Source organism: Crotalus tigris, unplaced genomic scaffold (genome assembly GCF_016545835.1).
Source record: "Crotalus tigris isolate CLP2741 ecotype Arizona unplaced genomic scaffold, ASM1654583v1 scf7180000018829.1913635, whole genome shotgun sequence".
Taxonomy (NCBI): domain Eukaryota; kingdom Metazoa; phylum Chordata; class Lepidosauria; order Squamata; family Viperidae; genus Crotalus; species Crotalus tigris.
In genome coordinates this window covers 570,175-595,733 of record NW_024097219.1, presented here as the reverse complement: position 1 = coordinate 595,733, position 25,559 = coordinate 570,175, and the positions used below count along the sequence as shown (strand labels likewise).

Here is a 25,559-nt window from a genome sequence, read left to right as displayed (position 1 = left end):
GTTTTTTTTTTTTTAAATGAGCATGTCATCATGTCCTGTTCTTTTCATTCCAGGGGAAGAACCTATACTTACTGAATAATTCCTTGGCTCAATAGTCACGCCAGCCTTTGACCCACCAAAAGGAACATCTGAAATACACCATTACCAATAAATTAGCATCTTATATTGTTATTCCTTATCCAGCCACAGAAATGTAACAGGAGAGCAACTTTTAAGAACTGTTGAGAGAGTATTGCCTTATAATTCAAAGTTTTCCTTTACTTGGAAAATAGCAAGTAAAAACAACATGTTAAAATACATTCATGATGAATATATCATAAAAAGCCTACCAAAGAATGACAGCTCTGTTGCTTAGAAAATATATGGGCTCTTTTGTAAATTAAGCAAAGGTATTTCTAAAACTAGGAGAAAAATCAGGAATAAGAGAAGAAGAAATCAGCATTGTATCTACTTTACAGTGAAAACCAAGAGCAAATGTCAATTGTAAAATCTACCAATTCTGTCACATCACAACATTGTTAAACTCTTTTGTCTCAATGGATACACATACAGTCTTGGTTTATACAAAGCCATAAGGTGAATGGCTTGATTTTGTTATATGTAATCCTGATCTTTAGTTTGTAAATCATAGTTTATGATATAGTGTTTTGTTTAAACATTTGGCTTATTCAAAAGACTTTTTTACACAAATACTTAATTTGAGATGTCAATTTAACTTTTCTCTAAAGTCAAACAAAGATTATATTCACAATAAAAGCTGATAAAAATGTATTTTGAACCCTAAGTGATGATCATCAAGAACACTATAACTTACAAGAAATCCAAGATAAACTAGGCTAAAGGTATCCAAAATGGTGAACGTTTAGAATGCAAACAACACAATAAATCAGAAACCTCAGATAAAATCCAGTGAGCAAGAATTAAAATACAGATTTACTGATTTTCTTGCTCAGTATACTATATCAATACAGTGAAGCAATACACGTGTTCTCTTTAAATTTCAAGCCTCTTGATTTAATTGGTATTTCATGACCCAACACTGGCTACCAAGATTCTTCCTAATGACGATGTAGCATGATCAATAGAAGCAATGCCCATTTCCTAACTTGCTTAAATACAGTGGTAACTCTGAAAACATACCATCCACATTTCAGAATTTATTTATTAAATAATTTTGGGGTTGGGGAGGGGGTATTGCATGGTGATAGAGAGTATGATTTGAATTAAGAACATTTTTGGTTCAACATCTGGCATTTTCAAATAAAAGTGGTATAGCACCATCCCTGTAGGGACCACTTGAGTCCATGCCTTCCCGACCTCCCCTCCAAGTGGCCACCAGCCCAAAGAGGTCTCTCATGTTGGTGCTGTCAATCCCCACGGGGCTTGCCATTCACCAGCGGGGGAGGGTGAACCGGAGCACGGACCGCAGCAGCCAGCCGCCGCCCTGACGCCGGCCGATCCCCAGAGCCGAGCCAGCCGCCGGAACGGGCCAGCTGGATGGTGGGAACAGCCCTCCCCCTCCTCCTCCAGTTCCACGCCGGACACCTACTGTCTCCAGGCTGGCCACAGAGCTTCGCCGGTGGCCGGGGGGGAAAGGCCCGACGTCATCCATAGCAGCTGAGTGTCAGGAGCCAGCCGGTCGCCGCCAAGCAATGCCGGAGGTGGGAGGAGGCTACAGCCATCAGTGCGGCAGTTGAGCATCGGGAAAAGCCGCCGCTCGCTGCCAAGAACCGCCGGAGGCCTCCAGTGGGTGAGAGGAGGCTGCTGACGTCTGGGCGAACCTACGGAAGCCCGGAGGGGACAGCCGAGTGCATGAACATAAGAAGCCTGATGAGCTGGCGGGAGGTTCTGGCCTGAGTGGCTGGACGGAGGGCCAGCAAGGCGTGGCTAGGCCAAGGGAAAGACAGAAGTGGATCTGGGGGAGTTGTGCCTAACAGGCCACGTAACACGGTGGTATTCAGTCACGATTGGTAGCTACGCACATGGGGCAGTGATGGTCACTCTATCTCGACAGTGACTCACTTGGGATGATGGTGGTTGATCTCAGGCAATAAGAACTTACAGGGAAGATGGTAGTCAATCTCTAATGACAACAACTTGCCCAGAACGATGTTAATCAGCCTCTGGTGACAGCAACTTGCCTAGAACGATGGCGGTCAGTCTCTGGTGACAGCAACTTGCCTACAACAATGGTAGCCAATCTCTGGTGGCAACAACTTGCCCAGAACAATGGCGGTTCATCTCTAGTGACAGCAACTTGCCTAAAAAATGGCAGCCAGTCTCTGGTGGCAAAAACTTGCCCAGGACGATGTTAATCCATCTTTGATGACAACAACTTGCCTAGAACGATGGCAACCAATCCCTGGCACTGGCAGAGGCCTCCCTTGTCCGTTCTTCTTGCCCCTATCTGATGTCACTCCATGTAATCCCTTTTTATCTCCCCCAGCTGATCCTATAAAGAAAAAAAATCCCTTACCTCCCACTAAAAGACATATATCAAACTCTTCCCTAACTCTCCCTCTGCCTAACTTACTCCAATGAGGGAAAGGAATTTAAACTCCCCAAACTACTCTCTCTCCCTCTGGCCTGCCCGCAACAAAAGAGAAAGAAACAATAAAACTTCACCTTTTCCCACCCCTCCCTCCCTCTCCCTCTCTCTCTCTCCTGCTTCCAGCAAACGGCTCCAGCAACTACTCTCACCCTCTATCCCTCCCTGCCTGGCCTGCTTCAAGCAAACAGCTCCAGCAACTACTCTCACTCTCTCTATCCCTTCCCCTTTCATCCGGCTTGCCTGTAACAAAGCAAAAAAAGCAAAAGCAAAAACACCAGCTTCTTACTCTCTCTTCGATCAGCTGGTTCAGAATGGCAAGCTCCACCAAGCCTTCTCTCTTCCCCTTCTATCGGCTTCCTTTTTTCTCTTTCCTCCTCCGAGCCCCGCCCTGCCGCCAGACTCATGGCAGCTGCCGGAGCTCCTCATCTTCCTGTCTAATCGGCAGGGCTCCTGCAAAGCCTCTCAGCTGGCCCCATTCTCACCCCAACTCCGCTACAGTGGCAAATACTGAAAAAAACTTTTAAAGGTCTGTTGCTTTCAGAATAGATAACGCTAAGTAAATTGAACAAAATGAGCAACTAAACACAGCACTGATAATGCTGAAGAAGATATCTTAGGCTATATCTGCATTATAAACTACGTAGAACATAGTTTACCAGATTATTGAATAATCTGGATTTTTACACATCAATGAAACATAAGCCATCTATAATTAGATCTCAACTCACAACTGTAAATGAATCTGGAATTATGAGTGTAAATGATTGCAATTGTTAAATAGATCACTACGTGAGTGGACCCAAATTTATGATATATTTTGCAGTGATCATTAATCAAACATGGTGATTGTTAAGTGAATTTATTATACTTAATGGGCATTTTTGGCAGGAAACCAGAAGTAAATACTATAAACACACACAAAAAAAGTTAAAAATTGTGATTATGTTTACAGGACACTGCAAAAAGCAGTAAAGGTGAGCCAGTTGCTAAGTGCTCGAAATGCAATTATGTGACTGCGGTGTGTGTGTGTGTTTGTCTATGTGCGTGTGCAGCTGTCGTAACTTCAAAACTGGGTTGTAAGTACTATATGGGGCATCTGTCACAAATTTGAATGATCTCTAAGCAACTGGTCTTAAGTTGAGACCTACCTGTATACTGACTCAATTCATATAACACAGTGAACCTCAAAATAGTCAACCTAATACAATGTATTAACTCAATCATTACATTATATTATCCCAACTCAAATATGGCATCTCAATTATGCAGATACAGCAAACTTTTTATTTTATTTTCTATTCTCAGTTTTTTTCACCAGACCAGTAGAATACCTGATATTCAACTATTATTTAATAAAAAAAATCTCTGTATATTTTACTTAAATTCTATTCATATATATATTTTATTTAAAAATATGACATCTTCTTTAAGTTACAACTCCTAGCAACATCATGATCATATTTGTGTAGTTTCACTGCAGCAGTATGGAAGTGATTTATTTCTGCTTTCTTCCAGGTTTTTTTTTTTTCATTAATATAAACTACAGCTCTGGAACTTTTTGGTAGTTTTTCACCCAGATTTGACTCTACTTAATTATTCTGAGATCCATAATCAGTTAAATGTTGCTCCATAGTTGGGTTACCCTTATATGTGTTTGTTAACACCCTCAAAAAACTAATAGTAGATCATTTAAACAGGACTTTCCTTTAGGGAAGCATGTTGAGTATCCCTGAGCAAGGCCTCTCCAAATGATCATTTTATCTACCAGTAATAGCAGTTTTCACTATCTTCCTGGAAATGTTAAGCTATAGACCTATAATTTCCTGGATTTCCCTGCAAGCTCTTCCTAAAAATTGAGTTACGTTGGCCAATCCTCAACTATAGAGGACAAGTATATATAGGCTACATGTTTTAGTTAGATCTACAATCTCAACTTTAAGCTCAACTCTTGGGTGAATGTCATCAGGGTTCAGTAATTTGTTGATGGTCAACCTGTCAGTATGGCCTAGCACAGGGGTGTCAAACTGCCGGCCCATGGTCCGGACGCATCATGTGGAAGCCGCGCCCACCCCATTGCCAGCAATGGCAAAACCGGCCAGATACATTGCGCAACATCATGTAACGTTGCGAGTTTGACATGCCTGGCCTAGCATATTGCTTCTTTTATTATCTCTGTATAGCTAAAACAGAACAGGAGCTCAGGCTCAGGGAACTGCCCAACTTTTTCCTGTGAAGATGAAAGTAAAAAATTTCTTCAGCTTCTCTATCTCAAAAGTGCTTTTTCCAAAAGACAACTAGATATCCTTGTTTTTTTTTCTTTGAAAACATTTTGCTTCTTATGCAAGAGGTTCCTCAGTAATGAACTGAAGAAATTGAAGAAGCTTCTTGGATGTGAAGTTAAATGTTTTCAAAGAAAAAGAACAAAACAAGAACATCTAGTTGCCTTTTGGAAAAAGTATTTTTGGGACAACCATGACCTGAATGATTGAGAATCTCCATAAACATTCAGCTTCTCTACAATTTACTTTTCTTCTTTTAGCATTTTCTTTGACTCCTTCATCCAAAGGACCCATGGCCTCCCTGGCTGGCTTGCCACTTCTGTGAAGAATCTTATTATCTAGTTAGATTAAATAACTGTCTTTTGAGGATGGAATGCATTTTTTGAAGGCAGAAAATAGTAGTATACACAATAATTTATGTGAATCTCATCATTAGGAAATTTTCAACGTACTGACTTCCAAGTCTGTTCTGCCTATTCTTGAAATTTACTCATACAGCGCTAACATACCTACTACTGCACACTTGTATGTCATCAAAGCAGCCAAAGCTTTTACTTCATCAGCACCAACTGATTTGCTATATCGAATCCCTGGAGAAAGAGAAATAAATATATATCAATGTATATTGAACATATATATCCATTGCAAACACACTTTACTATTTTTGTGAACTCTGGTAATAAGTGTTTGAGAAAGCTACACAATATGTATCAAAGACTCTTTTATAAGGCTTTTACATAGATCCTTTATTTGCACTAGCCTCAGTCACACAAAATTTCCTGTCTAGAGTTGTGTTAGCCTGATACATTTTGTTTCTTAATTTCCACATTTTGTTGATGAGAGGAAAAGTTACATACTGGTAGATAATTGGGAAAAAGAGGGAAGATGAACTACTCAGCTTGAATTATACCTTGATATCTTTAGTAACAACAATTAGCCACTTGTGAAAAGTATATTCACATTATGATAAACACTTTACAAGCCAACCTATGATTGGGTGTATTTGTCATTGCTTTAGACCAAGACCAGTAGGAAAGACAATGTTATGTATTTTCCAATTTCCTCCAAAATACTTAACGATTTTCCATTACTTCCAAATGTTTACATTTTAAAAAAATAACTGTCAACTTTTCTAAAACAATTCATAATTTTAGGACTGTATTTTTAAAAAATCTATTTCTAATATTAGTGTTTAAAAAAACCTTCTAGTTAATACTCTTTAATACTCTTCCATCTCTTTGATGGAAACTAATCAAAGAGAGAAGCAACCTAGAACTAACTAAGGAGAAATTTCCTGACAGAACAATTAATCAATGGAACAACCTGCCTCCAGAAGTTGTAAAGTTCCAACACTGGAAATTTTTAAGAAGAGACTGGACAATCATTTGTATGAAATGGTATAGGGTTTCCTGCCTAAGCAGGGGGTTAAACTAGAAGACCTCTAAGGTCTCTTCCATCATCATCATCATCATCAATATTCACTAAAAATTGAACATTATTACTAATGATTAAAAAAGAAAAAAAATCAGTTGAGCAGATAGCAGTACCATTTTATTAAACTAGATGGCAGCATTAATGAACGGAAAGCAGCAAGCCATTTTTCAAAGGAGTTCTATTTTTAATACTAGAAAAAAAAACTATTGTTTGTTTTTAGACCTATCAGATTTCAATTGCAAAAATCTGGACCACTAGACTATAGTAAAAAGTTAGTCAACCTTTTCTTGGCTGTTTACCAAATGATAGATAAAACCTTAGTTGGAGATAATCTGGATTTTTACAACCCACATCTATCAGATTTATTTTGTTAGAAAGCAAGCAGTTTACATACTGCTTAATAACTCTGAAAACTAGGCTTCCTTAAACAGCAGGGATTGGTAACTACAACTTGACAGATCTTAAAATAGCCAGATATCTACTTCTGTCTCATTTTGCAACTATTTCCAACATGTGTTTATAAACCTTTTTCCTTCTTTCCATAAAACACAGGTTCACTACTGGTAGTCACGTGGTACAGATTGTCAGATATTAATCTGTTTTTGTTTGGTTTTTCCAGATGGCTATGTTTACTTTTAACAAATTCTAAAGATGTAATCAATTAATATATTAAACACCAATTTATTTTGCAATTTGTATTTGAAGTCTTTCATCTGCTCAAGCAGACAACTTAAGTAACTTTTAACGCATCTAATTCTATGCATAGATTTGCATAAGAATGAACCATAAACTAGTCCATTATATTTTAAATTTATTGTGTGAATCCATAATTATCTTGTGTAGAATATCATATAGACCAATATGCAAACCACAGTTCAGTCAATCAGAGCTAAGTCTAGCCAACACAACCAATAACTGCAATTCTATATATATTTAAATACGTTTGAATATCTTCAAGGCCAGTTACTACTTTAGAATATCTACATTTGCTGTGAAAATACAATTAACTTCGTTTTTATCGAAGTTATTTATTGCTTAAATTTATTGCTTAAATTTACGATACAGGAGGTGCTCTTCAGGCTCACCTCCTTTGCAGGGCAAACGGTGCTGGCTGTGTTGGGCACGACAGCCCTTGATCACCTCCAAACAGCCACTGTCTCTACGAACCGGGAAGGCCACCTCCAGGACGTGGCCGCAGCACCGGATTGCGTCGAGGACCCCGCGAACCCGCAGCACTCGTTCATTCTCGTCCTTGGGAGTGCGAAGCCGCTTCACGAGTTCCTTTTCAATCACACGCTCCGCTCGGTCGCAGTAGTTTTCGACTATGCCCAGAAAGCTGGGTTCTCCCTCAGCCCCCTTTGCGTGCTTCCACCGGCCGGGCACGAGCGCTTTCCCGCGACTTCTGCCTAGAACGTCCCCGCCCCCTACGGATGGTTCTTGTTCCCATGGAAACAAGGCCTGGTACTTCTGAAGCCCTGGCGAACGCCGGAGCCCCCCTGGGGGCTGCCACGAATAATCCCGCCCAAAGGCAGTTTCTCGCAGCCGACCCCACGCCTTCAGCAACCACCGCATTGGACACGTGAGAACGGAGGGCACCGCCTTTTTTATGAGGCAGAACAAGGTCAAATTTTAGTCAGCTCTGTCACGCAGAACAAAAGGTGAGGCGAAGCAACGACCTAAATTGAATAGGGAATGTCGAATGGGGAAATTTTGATTGGACAGGAGACCATCCAATGGGAAAAAAGGGCGGGAAAAAAGGGCCTCGGTTGTGGGGTTAAAAGCAAGACAGCCGGAAGAATGTAAACCATGCCTAATGGGGAGTAGAAGGTGGTAGAGACTGGACCTAGCGCGGCGGTCTTTAAACTTGGCATATTTAAGATAGGTGGACTTCAACTCTTAGCATTCCCCAGCTAGCATTAAAAAAAAAGCGAAAGAAAAAGTTGTGATGGATGATGTGGATGAGATATCTTCAAAAAGAAAGAGCTGAGAAAGTAAAAACAAATTGCAAAGTTATCACGATATGTGGATGTTGTGGAACCCAGGATGTAGATGTAAAAAGATGTGCAATAGGCAGATATGAATAGTGTTGGAATAAATTAAATCTAGCTGTATTTTTTCCTCTTATTTTCTTTTGTATGTTGTTTCTTATAATTTTATGATTTGCATTAGGTTGCTTACCCCAACAGAATAGCATAAAGATAGTATATATTTAACTTACATTTTTCATTTTCTGCTTTACTTTCATAATGAGCTATTTCTTAGTCTTGTTTACTTCCAACTATTACAATTTTATTAGATACGTTTAATGGAGCCCTATTTTTCAGTCATTGAATCCAGTGAGTAACGTATATATCCAGTAACATCTCTAAATATTGGACATGTTGCAGTCTGTACTGAGATAACTAAAAACATAGCCTTGCGTTAAGTTTGGCTTATTTTTGATGATTTGTACCATGTATAATGTCATTACACAAATGATATGAAATATGTCATTTGTATCAAAATATTTAAATATCAAATTCCAGTTTATGTGAACTAAGTCATTATGGTTTATCAGCTATTTATAGTTTAGCCTGATATATTAACTCAGGTAATTTTGCCATATGAAACAAATCATGGTTTAGTATGTGTGAAGCCAGTGATAGTGTATTATAATTTGCACGCTTTCAGTCCAAACTGTGCCTGGAATATTTTATATAATTTGAAACAATAAAAAACATCTTTAAAAAAGAGAAATGAGGGCAGGGGACTCGCTAAGAAGAAATCAAGAACAGTCAGGTAAAATCAGAAATGAAGATCAATGATGGAAATCTCAAAACTGGAGCTGAAAATTGAACATGTGCTTAAATTCCTAGGCAAGCTAGAATATTGCTAGAGCTGGTTTTGTTCACACTCCTACTTATTCTGCCCATCTTTGAGAACATATAGCACTGAAACTTTTTTCAGAATCTTTCCAGGTCGATTGATCCTAAAGATACCAGCTTGTCACTTTGCCCTTGTGAATCGAATTTTCCTGGAGTTTTTTTTTGTGTGTGTGTGAAACCTTTCCTTTTGCATGATCCTAAGAGTTAATTAATAGAACATTCATTTCTTCACAGTCTTATATATTCATTACTGCAGTTTCATTCTTTTTTAAAAAATATGGCTTAATATATTATTTCAGTGGTGTATCATATAATAAAACTGCTAGCTTGGTAAGTTTTAATTTTATTTATTGAAATCAACTTTATATCATCTATTCAGAAGACTTTAAATAACATTATCATAAGGCAACCCATGGAAATCATCCTTTTTATATTACAAAACCATTATAAAAAAAGAATAGGTCACTCAATATTCATCAATTAGATGCAAGCTATGTGAAAAGTAAGATTTACAGTGCCTTCCTGAAGTTAAAAAATTCAAAACTACTTAAACACTAAATTGTATGTACTAATTGCAAATTTAAACACTAATTTCTTATGTTTATTCAGATACATGAGCATGAATGCAGTCTTTGACAGTGTTGGTCTTTCCAAGTAGATGGACAAAGCACTTTTCCCCATTTGCAAGTTCAGTGCTTACAGTGGGTGTTTATGTCCATCAATTTCTTGATGGATGAACAGCTTTCAGCAGTATTAATACAAGCTTTGTTTGTTACACAATCCATCCGCTCTGCAAGGCATTCTATTCTCAACGAAGACTTCATCCTTTATAGTCTATTAGTTGCACAGCTTGTCTTTCTCCTAGTGTTTTGCAAACATCTGTAGCCTGATATCAGTATAATGAAGAAAACTATGAGAAGTAGAACTGGCAACAACGTAACTCAAAAAGGAAAGATTATTATTATGGTTCATCGCACAGTCAACCAGTTGTTCAGACTGGATTTGGCATTTTTATCTACCTATTGAGTCCTTCCTAAGAACCCAGGATAGGCAGATATTGATGTTTTATAGTGTTAAAGATATCATTTCAGGATATAAGATGTTTTGAGTAAAGCTGCCTTTTGCAATTGATTGAAGGTGAATTTATCAAGCCAGAGGTGTTAAAGTGGTGCTCCAGTTGTATTAGGATTATACCCAAGGCGCCTATAACTATTAGTATTACCTTTGCTTTTTTTTTTTTTGACACAGTCATTCTATTTCTATTTGCAGGTTTTTGTATTTTGTTATCTTCTCCAGGTCTTTCTCTCCTATTCTGCTGTCTCCAATCCACTATCCAGATTTTTTTTTTATCTCTCTTATCAAGTCTGGAGTGTGGTATGGGATATGTTTGTCTCTTTGAATTCTAAATTCCAAGAGCACTTTGGCTTAATTCATTGTGGTACCATCAGTTCTTATTTTCAGGCAAGTGGTATTTCTTGCAGATCTTCCAATGCACCATTGATGCTACTTTGTAATGCCATTATTTGTAGTCAGTCTGTGTGATCTTCTTGCAGTTGCTAACCAGGTGTTCTTCTGTTTCTTAAACTTCTTTGCAGAGGTGGCACTTGCGGTTGTTGCCTTCTCCATTCTGGCTTTGTATACATCTCTTTCCTGCTTTTAGCCATTGCCAGGTCTTGTTATTATCTGCTTTGCCTGGTGCTTTTTAATTTACTGGCCATATAATATTTTGTCTTCTCATGTCTCTTTTGTATTCTAAGAAAATATAAATATTTTATAGATGTTAGCCTTCATTTCCCTTACTATTTGGATATCTTTGTGATATGTTCATTTTGTAACTCTATCTTCAAACTATTGCCTATTATTTGCTTGGCTATATCCAAACTCAGATTTCCCAGAAATCGGGAGAGAGAGCAATTATATATATTTTACTTATCACATGTATCCACCAACAAGATCAATACCATCTCTTTAATTAGAAATGTCCATTAATATGCAATGTTTGCTATTTATTCCAAAGTTTGTCTCTATAATTCAGAAATGTCAAAGTGTGCCAGAATTATCATTGTAAGATTCAGAGAATTCCTTGTCAGAGTTTTGAAAGTAGTCATTGCTTCTCAAGTGGATAAAATAGTTCTCATAGGACAGCTGACAAACTTGACTAGAATGGGAACTCTCCCAATATGCTATATTCAAGGCTCATGTGATTAATTCTCGGTAAGGCTCTTCCTGTCAGATTATTATAAAGGGATTACAAAATAATCACACTTTTAAATGTATTCTCCTATTCTATGCATGGATGAAAAAAATTATGCCAGATTCTAGACTCATTTTTCTGAGACAGTATGTGCATGTTCCAGCAATTAAGGATCAAAAGGGCCATAAGCAGTTGATGTGGTCAGGCTTGAAAAAACAGATGAAAATAAAAAGAGCCAGAGGTAGGATACACAATCAAAACATTCCGGTGCTTTAATATAAGGCAGGAAACTAGGGGATTTTGTGTAATACTCAATGAAATAAGTTGTCTAAACTAAAAAAGAATCTGATTTGGTTATAAAGGCTTTATATGTCCTTATGTGCTGGTATTGGCCATGACGTTAACTGACACTGTCCTTATTGTCATATGGTGCTGAGCCAAAATGTATCTTACTGTATTTGGCTTAATTTTTTTGTTTAGCAATTTGTGTAAATTAGATATATATTTTTTGCAAATCATGGCTTATGCTCAACCAGTCTTATGAAAATGACATATGGTTGAAGTAAAGCATGTGTGAGAATAAATGAAATGCTTAGCAAATGTTTTGGCAATATGGATGGACTAAGCAAAAGATATGCAGTATCCCTCTTGGTGGCTTTATGCATTTATGGATAAAGATAAAGATGTTGAGACTCTAGAAAGAGTATAGAGAAGAGCAACAAAGATGATTAGGGGACTGGAAGCTAAAACATATAAGGAACAGTATGGAATTGGGTATGTCTAATTTAATGAAGAGAAGGACGAGGGATGACATGAAATCAATGTTCCAATATCTCAGGGGCTGCCACAAAGAAGAGAAAGTCAAGCTATTCTCCAAAGCACCTGAAGGCAGGACAAGAAGCAATGGATGGAAACTAACCAAAGAGAGAAGCAACCTAGAACTAAGGAGAAATTTCCTGACAGTTAGAACAATTAATCAGTGGAACAACCTACCTCCAGAAGCTATGAATGCTCCAACACTGGAAGTTTTTAAGAAGAGACTGGACAGCCATTTGTCTGAAATGGTATAGGGTTTCCTGCCTAAGCAGGGGGTTGGACTAGATGACCTCCAGTGTCCCTTCCAACATTATTGTTGTTGATATTATTATTTATAAGAGATATTTATGATAGAGGAAGAGGCAGAGGGATGTTAATAGGGGACATGAATGAATATAAAGTGTAGATATGCTGTTGACAGTGAAACCAAGTTGGTGTTAATATAATGAATATTTATAATTAGTGTTAACAAAACCAAGGTATTGTGTTTGATAGAAGAAATGGAGTGAGCCTGGCACTGATCCTGGCACTTCCACTGAGCCCTGAGAGCCCTGCAGTTCCAGCCATCTCTCACTCAGGCTTGTGCGGTGCTGCTACCGGTTCAGCTCATTCCCCTCTCCCACTACCACTTTTCTAGGATGGTCGCGTACCACCTGCCAGGTGCCAATGTACCACAGATGGTACCCGTACCACTGGTTGAAGCGCCTTGGTTTAGGCTATATAAATGCTAGCAGAAAGATAGCGGATAGTATGACTATTGAAAGTAATGAATGAATGTTAGTTAAAAGAAGTAAACATACCATGTCCCAAAAATGCTTCTGCCCAGTTTGTGAGATTTGGATATATATCAAGAGAAATGTAAAAAATTGTTGAATTGAATGTGAATGGGATACTTAAGATATATGCATGGGTAAAACAAGAAAAGATAGTCAGAAATAAATGGATGCTGAATGAAGGTCAGTTGTATATAAAAATGAAAGACCACTATATTGAAGTGATTTGGTCAGGTAAAGAGAATGAATGAAGATTGAATAACAAAACAAACATAAGGAAGAATAAATGAATAGGTTGAGAAGAAGAGTAAGATGGAGAACATGTGGTTTGAATGATATGAGTGAGATTCTCAAAAAGATGATTGAGAATGTTAAAGAATGAAAGATAATCTATGAAGCAAGTATATGTATAGCAGAAACAAGAGTAGGTTGCAAAGATAAAAAAAGTATGATGAATGATACTGGTGTAAATTGCTATTAACTGTAATATTTTCTTTTGCCTTTATCTGCTTTTTATTTCTTTTGCTTACTATTCCTTACTAATTTTCTGTGTTCTGTATAACACCACTTTTCTTGAACAGGAAAAGTATTCTGAGTATCTATGTATCTTTGTTATCTATGAATAAATTGTAATTAAGCAAATCACTTCTTTGTTCAGGTGATGATATAAAGGAATTACAGCTTGGGGAATCCATAACATCTTATTTATTTGGTTTGGTTAGAGACTATATCAGATTTGGGGTTCAAAATATGTTCCTTTCTGTATTTTTGCAAGCTTATAGCATCCTTAGCAGTGTCTAATGTCATCTGGTGCTTTATAATTTATTTATTTACCACTTTTAGGAACCACCATCTTCCTCATAGAGCAGCGGTTCTCAACCTATGGGTCGCGACCCCATTTGGGGTCGATCGACCATTTCTCGGGGGTCGCCAAACAAGGTGATCCGCCATTTTTCCCCCTCGGGGGTCGCCGCCGCGCATGCGCGCTGCGCATGGGGGCACCACCGTGCATGGGGGTGCCGCGCATGGGGGCGCCGCGCATGGGGGCGCCGCGCATGGGGGCGCCACCATGCATGCATGCCACGCATGGGGGTGCCACCGCGCATGCGTGCCATGCATGGGGCGCCACCGCACATGTGCGCCATGCATGGGGGCGCCACCGCGCATGCGCGCCACGCATGGGGGCGCCGCCACGCATGGGGGCGCCACCGCGCATGCGCACCACGCATGGGGTGCCACCGCGCATGCATGTGGCGCCGCACCGCGCATGGGGGCACCGCCGCGCATGCGCGGCACGTTTGTGTGACGGGGTTGCCGTCACACAAACGTTGAGAAGCACTGTCATAGAGCAACTCATAAAGTGACATAGAGCAATCAATTTAAACAGTTAAAGCAATGCTGGTATGGATAGTCAGGATTTCTTATACACACTCTTAATGGGAGGACTTAATTTTAGCTTGCTTTTCATTAATTAAAAGAAGAAATAAATATGTATTCTTGTAATTGGAAACATGCACACATATATACAAAAATATGTATGCATGTAGAAAATTATTCTTCATTAGTTCAGCCATTCCTCCTTGAAGTCAAGACTTTGCCATCTGTCTGCATCACATCTGTTTTAAAGCTTGGCTTTTCTGCATGGCTGCCTGCATGAATTGGCACAGCATTCTTGCAGATAAAGTAAGCAGCCATCTGTGAAAAAAAAGGGGTGGGGAAACAGCTTCAGATATCTTTGTGCCTTTCTACAAGAGAAAGATCCCCACACCAACACTATGCAGCCCATCAAGCAAATCAAGCGTGGCATATGCATCCCATAGGTCACTTTTGCCATGATCTCTTCTATTTCCTGTTGTTTCTCATCTCTCTTTTTAAAAGGTTTCCTCACATGTGTCCCAGATGCAGAAAGTATTTTCTAGAAAATGAGCGTGTCTTGGACTGTTTGAATGAGGGAGACCACAACTTTCTGTAACAATGAAATTTCCTTAGACGTTCACAAATCATGTTTGGGCTTAACTATTAGTATATTACTGTATTTCCTTCACTCCGATTTTGTTTGTTTCGTTCTTTTAAATATTGCTGGTTATTGACAATAAATGATTGATTGATTGATAAGACATAGTAAGCAAACATTATTTCTACCAATAACAAGATTGAATGCTTTTCACTTTAACAAATGGCAATCTGCCCTTTACGTATAATTAAAGGAAGGGTTTATAACCCTTCAGAAGGAACACTTTTTCTGAACATTAAGTGCTGTCTCCACTCCTCTATGTAGCAATAGTATACACAATTGTCAAGCCCCTGTGCTTGGTTTTAAATGGTAGGAAATACACACAACGTCACTTTCCTTAGTAAACCGCTCAGAATATATTCCAAATAGATCTCACCTGAACTCTAACCCTATCCTTTGATTCATTTTCATGGGCAATTGGATTTTCCCATGTATATTTCTGTGGTCCACAACCTATTCCGAACAAAAAGCTATCACCATTGCATTTGTTAACATACCTTTAAGAATCTATTCCTAGCCTTATTTTCTCGCCATGACTCCAAGTAGATCTACCGCTAATTCTAACTCTAGGTTCATTTTCACTGGCTATACGATTTTCCCCATATATTTTATTGTAGTCCACAAAGAACTCCTGAAAAGCTGTCACTGTCCCTTTCCGTAGAAAACAGCTAAGAATATATCCCTAATGATAGTTTTCATTCCTAGACCTAACCCTAACTCTTACCCTAGATTCATTTTCATTGGCAATAGGATTTTCCTATGTGTTTTACTGTGACAAGTAATTTCAAACAAGAAGCTGTAACTGTCTCTTTCCTCTAAAAACCTCTAAGTCTCTATCCTTAGCATTAATTTTTGGCTATGACACCACGTAGACATAACTCTAATCCTAACTCTAATATACCAGACTCATACAGAAAGTTACAAGATTGAGAAAATTATTCACAAGATTTCCAGAAACGGGAGATTATTTTAAAGCCTATAGGAAGCAATGTCTAAAAGACACAGATCAAGTTTGAAAAGCTAGACATGAATAAACTAGTTAGTACTTAGATGTGAGAACACCAAGATTCAAGGCTCAATTTAGAAGAAAAAGGATGTCATCAAATTATTTTCAGTTGTTGCTAAGAAAACTACATCAACATGTCTGATCTATAGATAATTAGATCTCAAATGAATAGTTATTCAATTGATTACACTTCTTAGAATCAGTGGGGTGCCATTTTGTGACTAAAGTACTGTCATCTGATATCAGCCATTTTGAGTAAATAATTACAGCCTATTCTAATGTGCTTGTTATCCCAACAAACGGGGAACTGCATTAAGCTAAAATATACTATGGTTTTGTTGTGGTTTAGTATGACATATCAGTCAACCCATTATGTCTTCTTATTATTTATTTATGGTATTTACATAGCATCAACTCTTTAAGTATTCACTGGGATTTATAATGTTCTACATAAAATTATAAAAGTAAAATCATCAGTCTGTTCCAGTATTTACAGCCCAACATCAATCTTAGGCATTAAAAGCGCTACAGCAGGGGTCCTCAACCCCCAGTCTGTAGACCAGTACTGGGCCGTGGCATGCCAGCAACCGGGCCGCACAAACAAGCAAAGCCCCCATCTGAGGGATGCAGGCAGCACACAAAACCATACCCTCTTCGGTCTGCGGAAAAACCTCTCTCCACATAACCGGTCCCTGGTGCCCAAAAGGTTGGAGACCTCTGCTCTACAGTAAAACTCCATCTTAATCATTCCATTGAAGGCTCTCGGCATCATTCAGATTTCTACAGGAAAATTACTTCAGGATGGAACATAAACCAACATTTCTCCCCCTGGCTTTCCCTTCTTATATCATACATACAAGCATTTTAGTATGGGACAAATGGTTAGTCCTATCTGAAGGATATAATCCTAAAAACAACTGGGTGTTAAACCATATAAGGTTTGCAGGTTCAAAGCACCATTTTATATTTGGAAGCCAATTGAAAAACAACTAAAAAGCCTGCAAAATCTGTAATATATACTTAGAGTAGCTCTCACTTACCAATGGGCAATCTTCTCCATTTTGCTATACTATAGCTTCTAGGGTAATATTCAAAGGCAGCCCTTCTAGAGGACATTGCAATAACCTTTGAAATAACAAGGATGTGAGCTGCTGTCTTCAAGCTTCTTGCTACAGGAATGGCTGCAATTGGCTGCGCAAAGACCTAGCCACAATCTTCATCTGTCTATACAGATAGTCCTCGACTTACGATCAAAAGTGAGCCAAAATTTTCTGTTGTTAAGTGAGACATTTGTTAAGTAATTTTTGCCTCATTTTATGACTTCTTGCCACAGTTGTTAAGTGAATCACTGCAGTTGATAAATTAGCAACTCAGTTGTTAAGTGAATCTGGCTTCCCTATTGACTTTGCTTGTGAGAAAGTCACAAAAAGTGATCACATGACCTTGGGACATAGCAACGGTCATAAGTATGAACCTGTTACCAAGCAGCTGAATTTTGATCACACAATCAGGGGATGCTGTCAAGGTCATAACTGAAAAACAGTCATAAGTCACTTTTTCAATGCTGTTGTAACTTTGAACTGTGACTAAACAAACTGTTGTAAGTCGAGGACAACCTATATATCAAAAGCTATATGTCGAGGGAAACCCACAAGGAAAACTTGCTCCTTCTAAGAATGCTACCCTATCCACCTTCTGGAACATTTAGGAAGCCAGATAGTTTCTGGACGAACAGTAGTGCCATCTTGCATGGATTCAACTTCAGCTTGTTGTTTCTCGTCCTAGATTCTAAGCATTGAGTCAATCTCACATCTCCTGTTTGTTTTACAGTGGAAGTATATAGCTGAATATTGCTGTATAGTTATCATTACATTGCTGATACCTAATTTCAGGTTGACAGATGACTTCTCTCAGTGGCTAGATTCTAAAAAGCAAGGACGAGAGAGAAGCACCTTAAAATGTCACAAGACAAGAGGCATCAAGTTCACTTCTCCTTCCCTACTACCATTAATTGTAACTGTTCACTCAGGAAAGAATCAGTCCTTAAAACCAACTTAAAAGAATGTCAGTATTGACAGTATTGAAGGATCCAGAGGTCTAAAGCAGCAGAAGAGGTGCACTATCGTCATCCGTGATCTGACAATAATTAATAATCAGAATTTCTGTATCATGCACAGACTTGAATGCTGACTTAACAAAATCCAGCTAATCCAGTATCCAGTTTCATCTAGGATACTCTATAGTTATAGCCTTAAGATTTTTTTCTATAATTTTCCCTAAAGAGGGACTAGGTGACGGTTACCTAAAATAGCCCAATCTAAGGAGGCTTCTTTAGGAAGGAATACGTCACTGTCTCTTTCAAAGTGGCTTGGACAATCCTCTCCCCTGAAGCAATATTGACTCCCTCCCAGATGTAACTATCAGCCACATTTTTTTACAAGCTTCTTAAAGAAACCAAGTTGGGTATGGATTTATTCCACAAGCAGTAGAGCTCATACTGCTGGGCATCCTATCCATTTTCTCAGAATCAATCAGCCAGGATGATTTCCTGATTACCATGCAAGGGTATTATCCCAATCATTTTCTCTGACCCCACCTATCTCTCTATATGGATCTGAGTGAATCTGAGCTATTTTACTGGCAAAATTTTGCATAAAACCTTAGACAGCAGGAATATCTTTTTACACTTTGCTCCCCAACAACCAATCCACTATGACTTATATAGCAAACTGTAGTTTTAAAAAACATCTTAGCATTATAGGGGACCCTAGCCACTGTGTCCTCAAAATTTGATTGTGATAAATAAACAGGACTTCATATAGCAGGGATTCTTTCTTTAAAATATGTCTGCTTGTCTGTCTCTCTCCAATCACAAAAAGTTTGTAGAGTGCTAACAGTTAAAAACATTATCTAGCTCAGGGGCCATGGCCCACTACCAGGCCATGGCCCATTCAGAACCGGGCCACGGAAGCAGCAGGTGAGCAGGTGTGTGCACAGCTCCATTTGTGTGAGCATCCTGCCGCTTGTGCAAATGGAGCTGCACAATACATGTGCCCACCTCTTGTGCAAATGAGCTGTGCACACATGTTCACCCATCCCTTACACGGAAACATCCCCTTTCTCCCCATCCACCCTCCCGTCTGCAAAGCTGGAAAGGTTGGAGACCGTTGATCTATTTGAGCCACCTTAACAAAAGAAGGTGTTAGAAATAACTTTCAGTGCAAAGCAAGAATAGAAACAAGTGTGTCTATATATACATATACATGCACACATGCACATACATACATACCCGAGAACCAGTACGATAGAGCATAATAGTAGATAAAAGACTTATACAAATATAAAGATTTCCAGCTGGCCCTGAAAAAATAACAAAGAATGTCAGAGAAGCCTCTCAGGGCACTCCAGTACCAGTGTGCTATCCTCCAAGTAGCTGTAAATCTTCCCTGCTCTCAGGCAGGATATAGGAGAACTTCCAAAGGAAATAGTTTTTCTTTCTCTACAAAGCGGACCCAAAATAGCTTATACCAAAATTAAAACCACATAGATAGAATGAGCACAAAATGCAAGGAAAGTAGAGCTAGATAAAACAGTGGAGGAATGTGAAGTATGTGGCACAATACTATGAATTAAATGTAATTGTGGAAGGTGCAGAATGATGCTTTCTACTGAGTCAGTCTGCTTTGACTGTTCTGTGATTGTGGAAATTAGCTCATCTTGTCAAATTTGTACACTGCCAGCATACAAGGACTCCCAATGCCTAATAACTATCGACATCAGTACATAAATAATAAAATAAAGAGTTGATAATAGTAGTCCAAATTACAATTCACAATCAAAACAAAGAAGCAAGATAAAACTACTGTTTCAGCTACCCTTTCGGACATCTTTGTTTGTAAGAAAGAAAGAACATATGTGAGTATGCCCAGAGGACTTACAGACTTTTCTTTAGACTGAGAACATTTTTATACAACTCAGTGACTTTTTTATACACTTGATTTTCACTGCTATGTTTGAATATTTGGGGTTAGAACCCCAGCATTTATGAGTAATTAGAAGAAGACATATGGACAAAATCTGTGTAACTATTGCACTGTGTGTGATCCTGGACATGTATCTGCAAACTAGGGGGATGTGTGTATGGGGGTGTCATATGTTTCCCTACTTCTTTCAGGGCGTGTGAAGGGAGAGGTGGGGTGGGGGATGCAATTCTGCCTAAACTACAGTCTAATTTGACACAGTCTTTGGGAGCATGTGTTTCCAGGCAATCAGTAACATCTTACTCATCCCCTTCTCCTATTGTTGTCCTGCCAATCTCACTTCTTTTCCCTGGAAAGGAGGATGGACCAGCTGCTAATATAGGCCTCATGCTGGTTCAGTGAGGAAAAACATCTTCAATTAAAGCTGCTTTGCCTCATACGATACTGAAGGGTAATACCTCAGTACAGAAAATGCAAGGCTTTTGATGGGGTCAAAAGAGTATGCTTCAAGGAGAGATTATTTGACTGGAAAAAATGGAAAAGAAACCAATGTAAAAGAATCCATAATCATAGTCCCTTGGCTTCCCGGTATAGGGACTGAATCATAAAGGCATATGAGGGATATTTGTCGGATGAATCAAGAGTTTCCTGAAAGATATTTATTTCTGAATAAACAATGATAGAAAGATTGTGACCAAACAGAAAGACATTAAGTTAAATAGTGGTATTATTGAATAGTACTATTTATTTGGGGACCTTCTGATTAGATTTAATTCCCAGCTAATTACCCAAAAGCAATGTTTCAATAGCAATACCAAAATAGGTTTGTTTGCCCTAGATTGTATCAGTCTGTAGGTGAGGAAGTACATGATTAAATATTATTCTCTCTCTCTCTCTCTCTCTCTCTCTCTCTCTCTCTCTCTCTCTCTCTCCATCCCTCCCTCCCCCCTCCCTCCCCCCCTCCCCCCTCCCTCCCTTTGGAAATCAGGAGAAAAACACCTAATCTAATTTCCACATTCATTTTCCTTACTCTCGAGAATAATACACATATCCCATCATTTGGTATATGCCTGATTTGGTCTGCAGTGGCATCAATAGCTGACATGATCAGTTAGAGCAAAAGACAAACATGGGGGATTATGAAAGCAGCTGATAATGAATGCAGGCAGTTCAGCTTCCCTCCTCTGGGCTATATGTGTGATTAGCGTGTCACTTCATAATTTTACCATTTAAGTGGTCAGTTGGGGATCAGTCACAAAAAAACCAAGATGACCACTGTCCAGAAAAGCATGAGGTTCACGTGCTTCAAGGTTTGTTTTTAATGAATATATGCTTATACAGATCAAAGTATTTGGGATTGGAAGCTGCTCAGGTTCATCCGAACACTCATTCAAAATTAATTTTGAAATGGCCTCACTTTATTTCTAGGTCTCATAATTTGTAGAAAGGTTAAAAAAGGATGAGTTCTTATTTAGCAGTTTCTCCTGGTGCCTCTATTCTTCATTGCCACTAAATATACAATGGATATACTTCTCTGCAGAAATGATAAAGATGATGGGTTGAGAGTCCTATCTGCCCCACCACCCTTACCCCCCCTCATCTGATGCTATTTCCACATCCAGGAGGTATGTAATAGTTTACTATTTTACCAACTTGTTGTGTAACACACAGTTGTCATGGTGACTGTAGGATCGAGGCAACTCAAATGAGTTTAAACTTATGAAACTCTTTTTGAGTAGAGCTAAATGACCAGGAAGGAAACTGGAGAGCAATGAATTTGGAATGGTTATCATAAAATTATTGCTCCAATTAATAACATGACAACCAGACACTATTTAACCCTCACTATTGGATTTCTTGCACTTGTCAACTATCGAAAAACCAAATTTTTCCTTGTCACTGAAAACTGCATCCTTCCAAACCAATTGGTAAAGAGCAATCTATTTGAGCTATTTAGAAAACACTATTGAAGGAACTGATTACAAACCAAATTCAAATAGGCATATGAATAAACTTAGGAGGAGGTAAGGTGTTTCTATGGAAATAAATATCAGTGCATACACTATAACTTTGGAACAAGACATAAGTGTTGTCTCATTGCATAAACTTGAGTTTTGAATTCAACAGTTGTTTACATTATATGCTTTATATTCTAAATAGCGAATAATTTACACGAAAGGTGGTTTCATGCCTTATTTGCCATCAGATATATAGTTATCAGATATATATGTAGGTCTTTGGTTGTTCGGGTTTTCTCCCGCGTAAAATTGGAAGTGTCTTGGCGACGTTTCGACGAAGTCCCATTCGTCATCTTCAGGCTGGTGTTTTCAGCTTCGTGCTTCGAGCACGAAAGACCTACATACAAACACCCGCGAAAACCTCAGAAAACATATATATATATATATATATATATATATATATATATATATATATATATATATATATATATATATATATATATATATCAGATATATAATGTGCTAGCTTTTTTCCAGTAACATCTCATTTGCAGCAATTAAGAGCAAAAAGCAAAAGAACTGAGAGTTGAAGCCAGCTCTTGATTAAAGTATTAGCTAAGCCATTGGCTATATACCAATCTTTATTTTGAATCTCTTCTATGTGAAAATGTACTCCATGAAATTGAGATTCGAACTTTTTATCTGACAGTGGTCTGTGTTACACCTATAAGTAAATGGGTTATGTCTAATGAAAATGCAGAATAGAATAGAATAGAATAGAATAGAATAGAATAGAATAGAATAGAATAGAATAGAATAGAATAGAATAGAATAGAATAGGAAGGAACCTTGGAGATCTTCTAGTCCAGCCCCCTACTCAAGCAGGAGAACCTATCCCACTTCAGATATGGACTTGGACTTCAATAAGGCATTTGATAAAGTAGATCACAACCTACTACTTGACAAGATAGAAAAATGTGGGTTAAACAGCATCACCACCAGATGGATTCGTAGCTGGCTGACCGGCTGTATTCAGCGTGTGGTCCTCAATGGAACTGCATCTACACAGAGAGAAGTGTGTAGTGAGGTGTCCCAAGGCTCTGTTCTGGGCCCAGTGCTCTTCAACATCTTCATCAATGATTTGGATGATGGGGAACTCATCAAATTTGCAGACGACACCAAGTTGGCAGGAATAGCCAAAACTCCAGAAGATAGGCCTAAGATACAGGAGGATTTGGACAGACTTGAACACTGGGCACTATCCAACAAAATTAAATTCAATGGTGAAAAAAACCCAAATGTATAGGTATACTATAGGGGGTACCTGGCTCAACAGTAGTAACTGTGAGAGGGATCTCGAAGTCCTAGTGGACAATCACTTAAATATGAGCCAGCAGTGTGCTGCAGCTGCCAAAAAAGCCAACATAGTGCTAGGCTGCATTAACAGAAGGATAGAATCAAGATCACGTGAAGTATTAATACCACTTTACAATGCCTTGGTAAGGCCACACTTGGAATACTGCATCCAGTTTTGGTCACCACGATGTAAAAAAGATGTTGAGACTCTAGAAAGAGTATAGAGAAGAGCAATAAAGATGATTAGGGGACTGGAGGCTAATGCATATAAGGAACGGTTGCTGGAATTGGGTATGTCTAATTTAATGAAGAGAAGGACGAGGGGGGACATGATAGCAGTGTTCCAATATCTCAGGGACTGCCACAAAGAAGAGGGAGTCAAGCTATTCTCCAAAGCACCTGAAGGCAGGACAAGAAGCAACGGATGGAAACTAACCAAAGAGAGAAGCAACCTAGAACTAAGGAGAAATTTCCTGACAGTTAGAACAATTAATCAGTGGAACAACCTACCTCCAGAAGCTATGAATGCTCCAACACTGGAAGTTTTTAAGAAGAGACTGAACAGCCATTGTCTGAAATGGTATAGGGTTTCCTGCCTGAGCAGGGGGTTGGACTAGATGACCTCGAAGGTCCCTTCCAACTTTATATTATTATTATTATTATTATTATTATTATTATTATTATTATTATTATTATTATTATTATTATTATAATATAAGTGACTATCTAGCCTTGTCTTAAAAACCTCCAGTGATGGAGCACCCACGATTTCTGAAGGCAAGTTGTTCCACTGGTTAATTGTCCTCACTATTCTATTCTATTCTGCATTTTGGCTGATACTCTACAGTTGGTCCTGTGTAATGTCTCTTTTCTGTGGGAGGGAGTGAAGAAGAAAGTTGTAGTCTGCCCTCAGCTTTGAAGAAAAAAAAACATACTATCCTGTCCTCAAGAAACTGTTCCTGGTTAATTTCCATTAAGTCTCCAACCTTTCCTTTCAAGGGTAGGTGGTGGAGAGGGCAGTTAAGCTTCAGCTTCAGAGAACCCTGGAAGGAACAGATTATCTAAATCTGCTTCAGTCAGGTTTCAGCAGGGTTTGGTATAGAGACAGCAGTTGTTGTGCTTGTTGATAACCTGTGATGGAGGCAGGACGGAGATTATGTGTCTATCCTGGTGCTCTTTAACAGAATAACAGAACAACCAAGTTGGAAGGGACGTTGGAAGTCTTCTAGTCCAACCCCCAGCTGAAGCAGGAGCCCGTATACCACTGGTTCTCAACCTTTTTAATGCCGCGACCCCCAACCGGTCGTAAGTCGAGGACTACTCAACCGGTCATAAGTCAAGGACTACTCAACTGGTGCAGCATCATTTGCAGAATTGGACTTTTGGCGGGCTCAGTAGGGCAGAGACAGCCTGGACAATTCCTATTGGCTTTTGAAAGCCAATAGAATTAGACTCTATTCAAGAGAGTCTATTCTATTGGCTTTCAAAAGCCAATAGAATAAAAGGGAGTAGCACAGCTAAGGAAAAGGGGGAAAAAATGGCGGACTGCGTTGTTTGGCGACCCCCGTGAAATGGTTGTTTGACCCCAAATGGGGTCCCGACTGACAGGTTGAGAACCACTGCCCTATACCATTTCAGGCAAATCCTTGATTGCTTAGCTGCAGCTTTCAATACTGTCAGCCAACATTGAATTGGTTTTGGAGGTTTGGAGTAGAGGCACTGTTTTGGGATCAGTTTCTTTTCTCCGTTGCTGGTTTCAGCTGATCTTGATGGGGAGGAGGATGAGAGGTGTTCTTCCTGTCCATTTGAATTTCTGCAAATTATTAAAGCCCTGGTTCTCCCAGGCCTTGGATTAAGATGATGCCTGAATCTCTCTAGTTTTTGGCTCAGCCAATGGCTTTCTTTTTCTTTCATATATGTGGTTTTCTTTTTAATTTTTTTAATTTGAAGATGTCCAGAGTTGCGGTAGAGTCAGGCAGCTTACAATTAAAATAAATTTGAAATTATATTGAAATTAAAACAACTTCTTCCACTTCTGTGATGTCTGCTACAGGTACCAGAGTTTATGGGGTATTTCTTAGTGGTGACCATGGAAATTTTATGGATAAAGCTTATTCAATGTAATTATATCAGCTGAGGATGAAGAAACGTTCACTCCACAAGGCATTCTCATCTAGTCTGCCAGTGTGCTCCCAAGAACCTGCCACCTTGGAAAAGACAAATTCTTATGGAAGTCACCAGTTAATTTGAAATACAATTTTTAAATTGTCCAATTCTGGAATGAAGCTTTTGAAAACTGTATAGATGAGGGGATGATGAATGCTGTCAAAGCCT

The 25,559-nt window shown here is 38.8% G+C and overlaps 1 protein-coding gene across 6 annotated transcripts in view; it reads right to left on the bottom strand.

Annotated features, from left to right (window-relative positions):
• Window positions 1-7,916, bottom strand: part of LOC120314060 (glutamate dehydrogenase, mitochondrial-like) — a 28,740-nt gene extending 20,824 nt beyond the window's left edge. For 5 of the 6 annotated variants that reach the window (XM_039356728.1, XM_039356732.1, XM_039356731.1 and 2 more), the window contains exons 1-3: window positions 7,350-7,916; window positions 5,340-5,420; window positions 73-128 (exon numbers count right to left, since the gene is read on the bottom strand). In XM_039356728.1, the coding sequence (XP_039212662.1) occupies window positions 73-128; window positions 5,340-5,420; window positions 7,350-7,836 (624 nt within the window). In that variant the 5' untranslated portion in view covers window positions 7,837-7,916. The remainder of the gene's footprint in view (window positions 1-72; window positions 129-5,339; window positions 5,421-7,349) is intronic. The other variant, XM_039356733.1, reaches the window with a different exon arrangement.
• Between the last annotated feature and the right edge of the window lie 17,643 nt (window positions 7,917-25,559).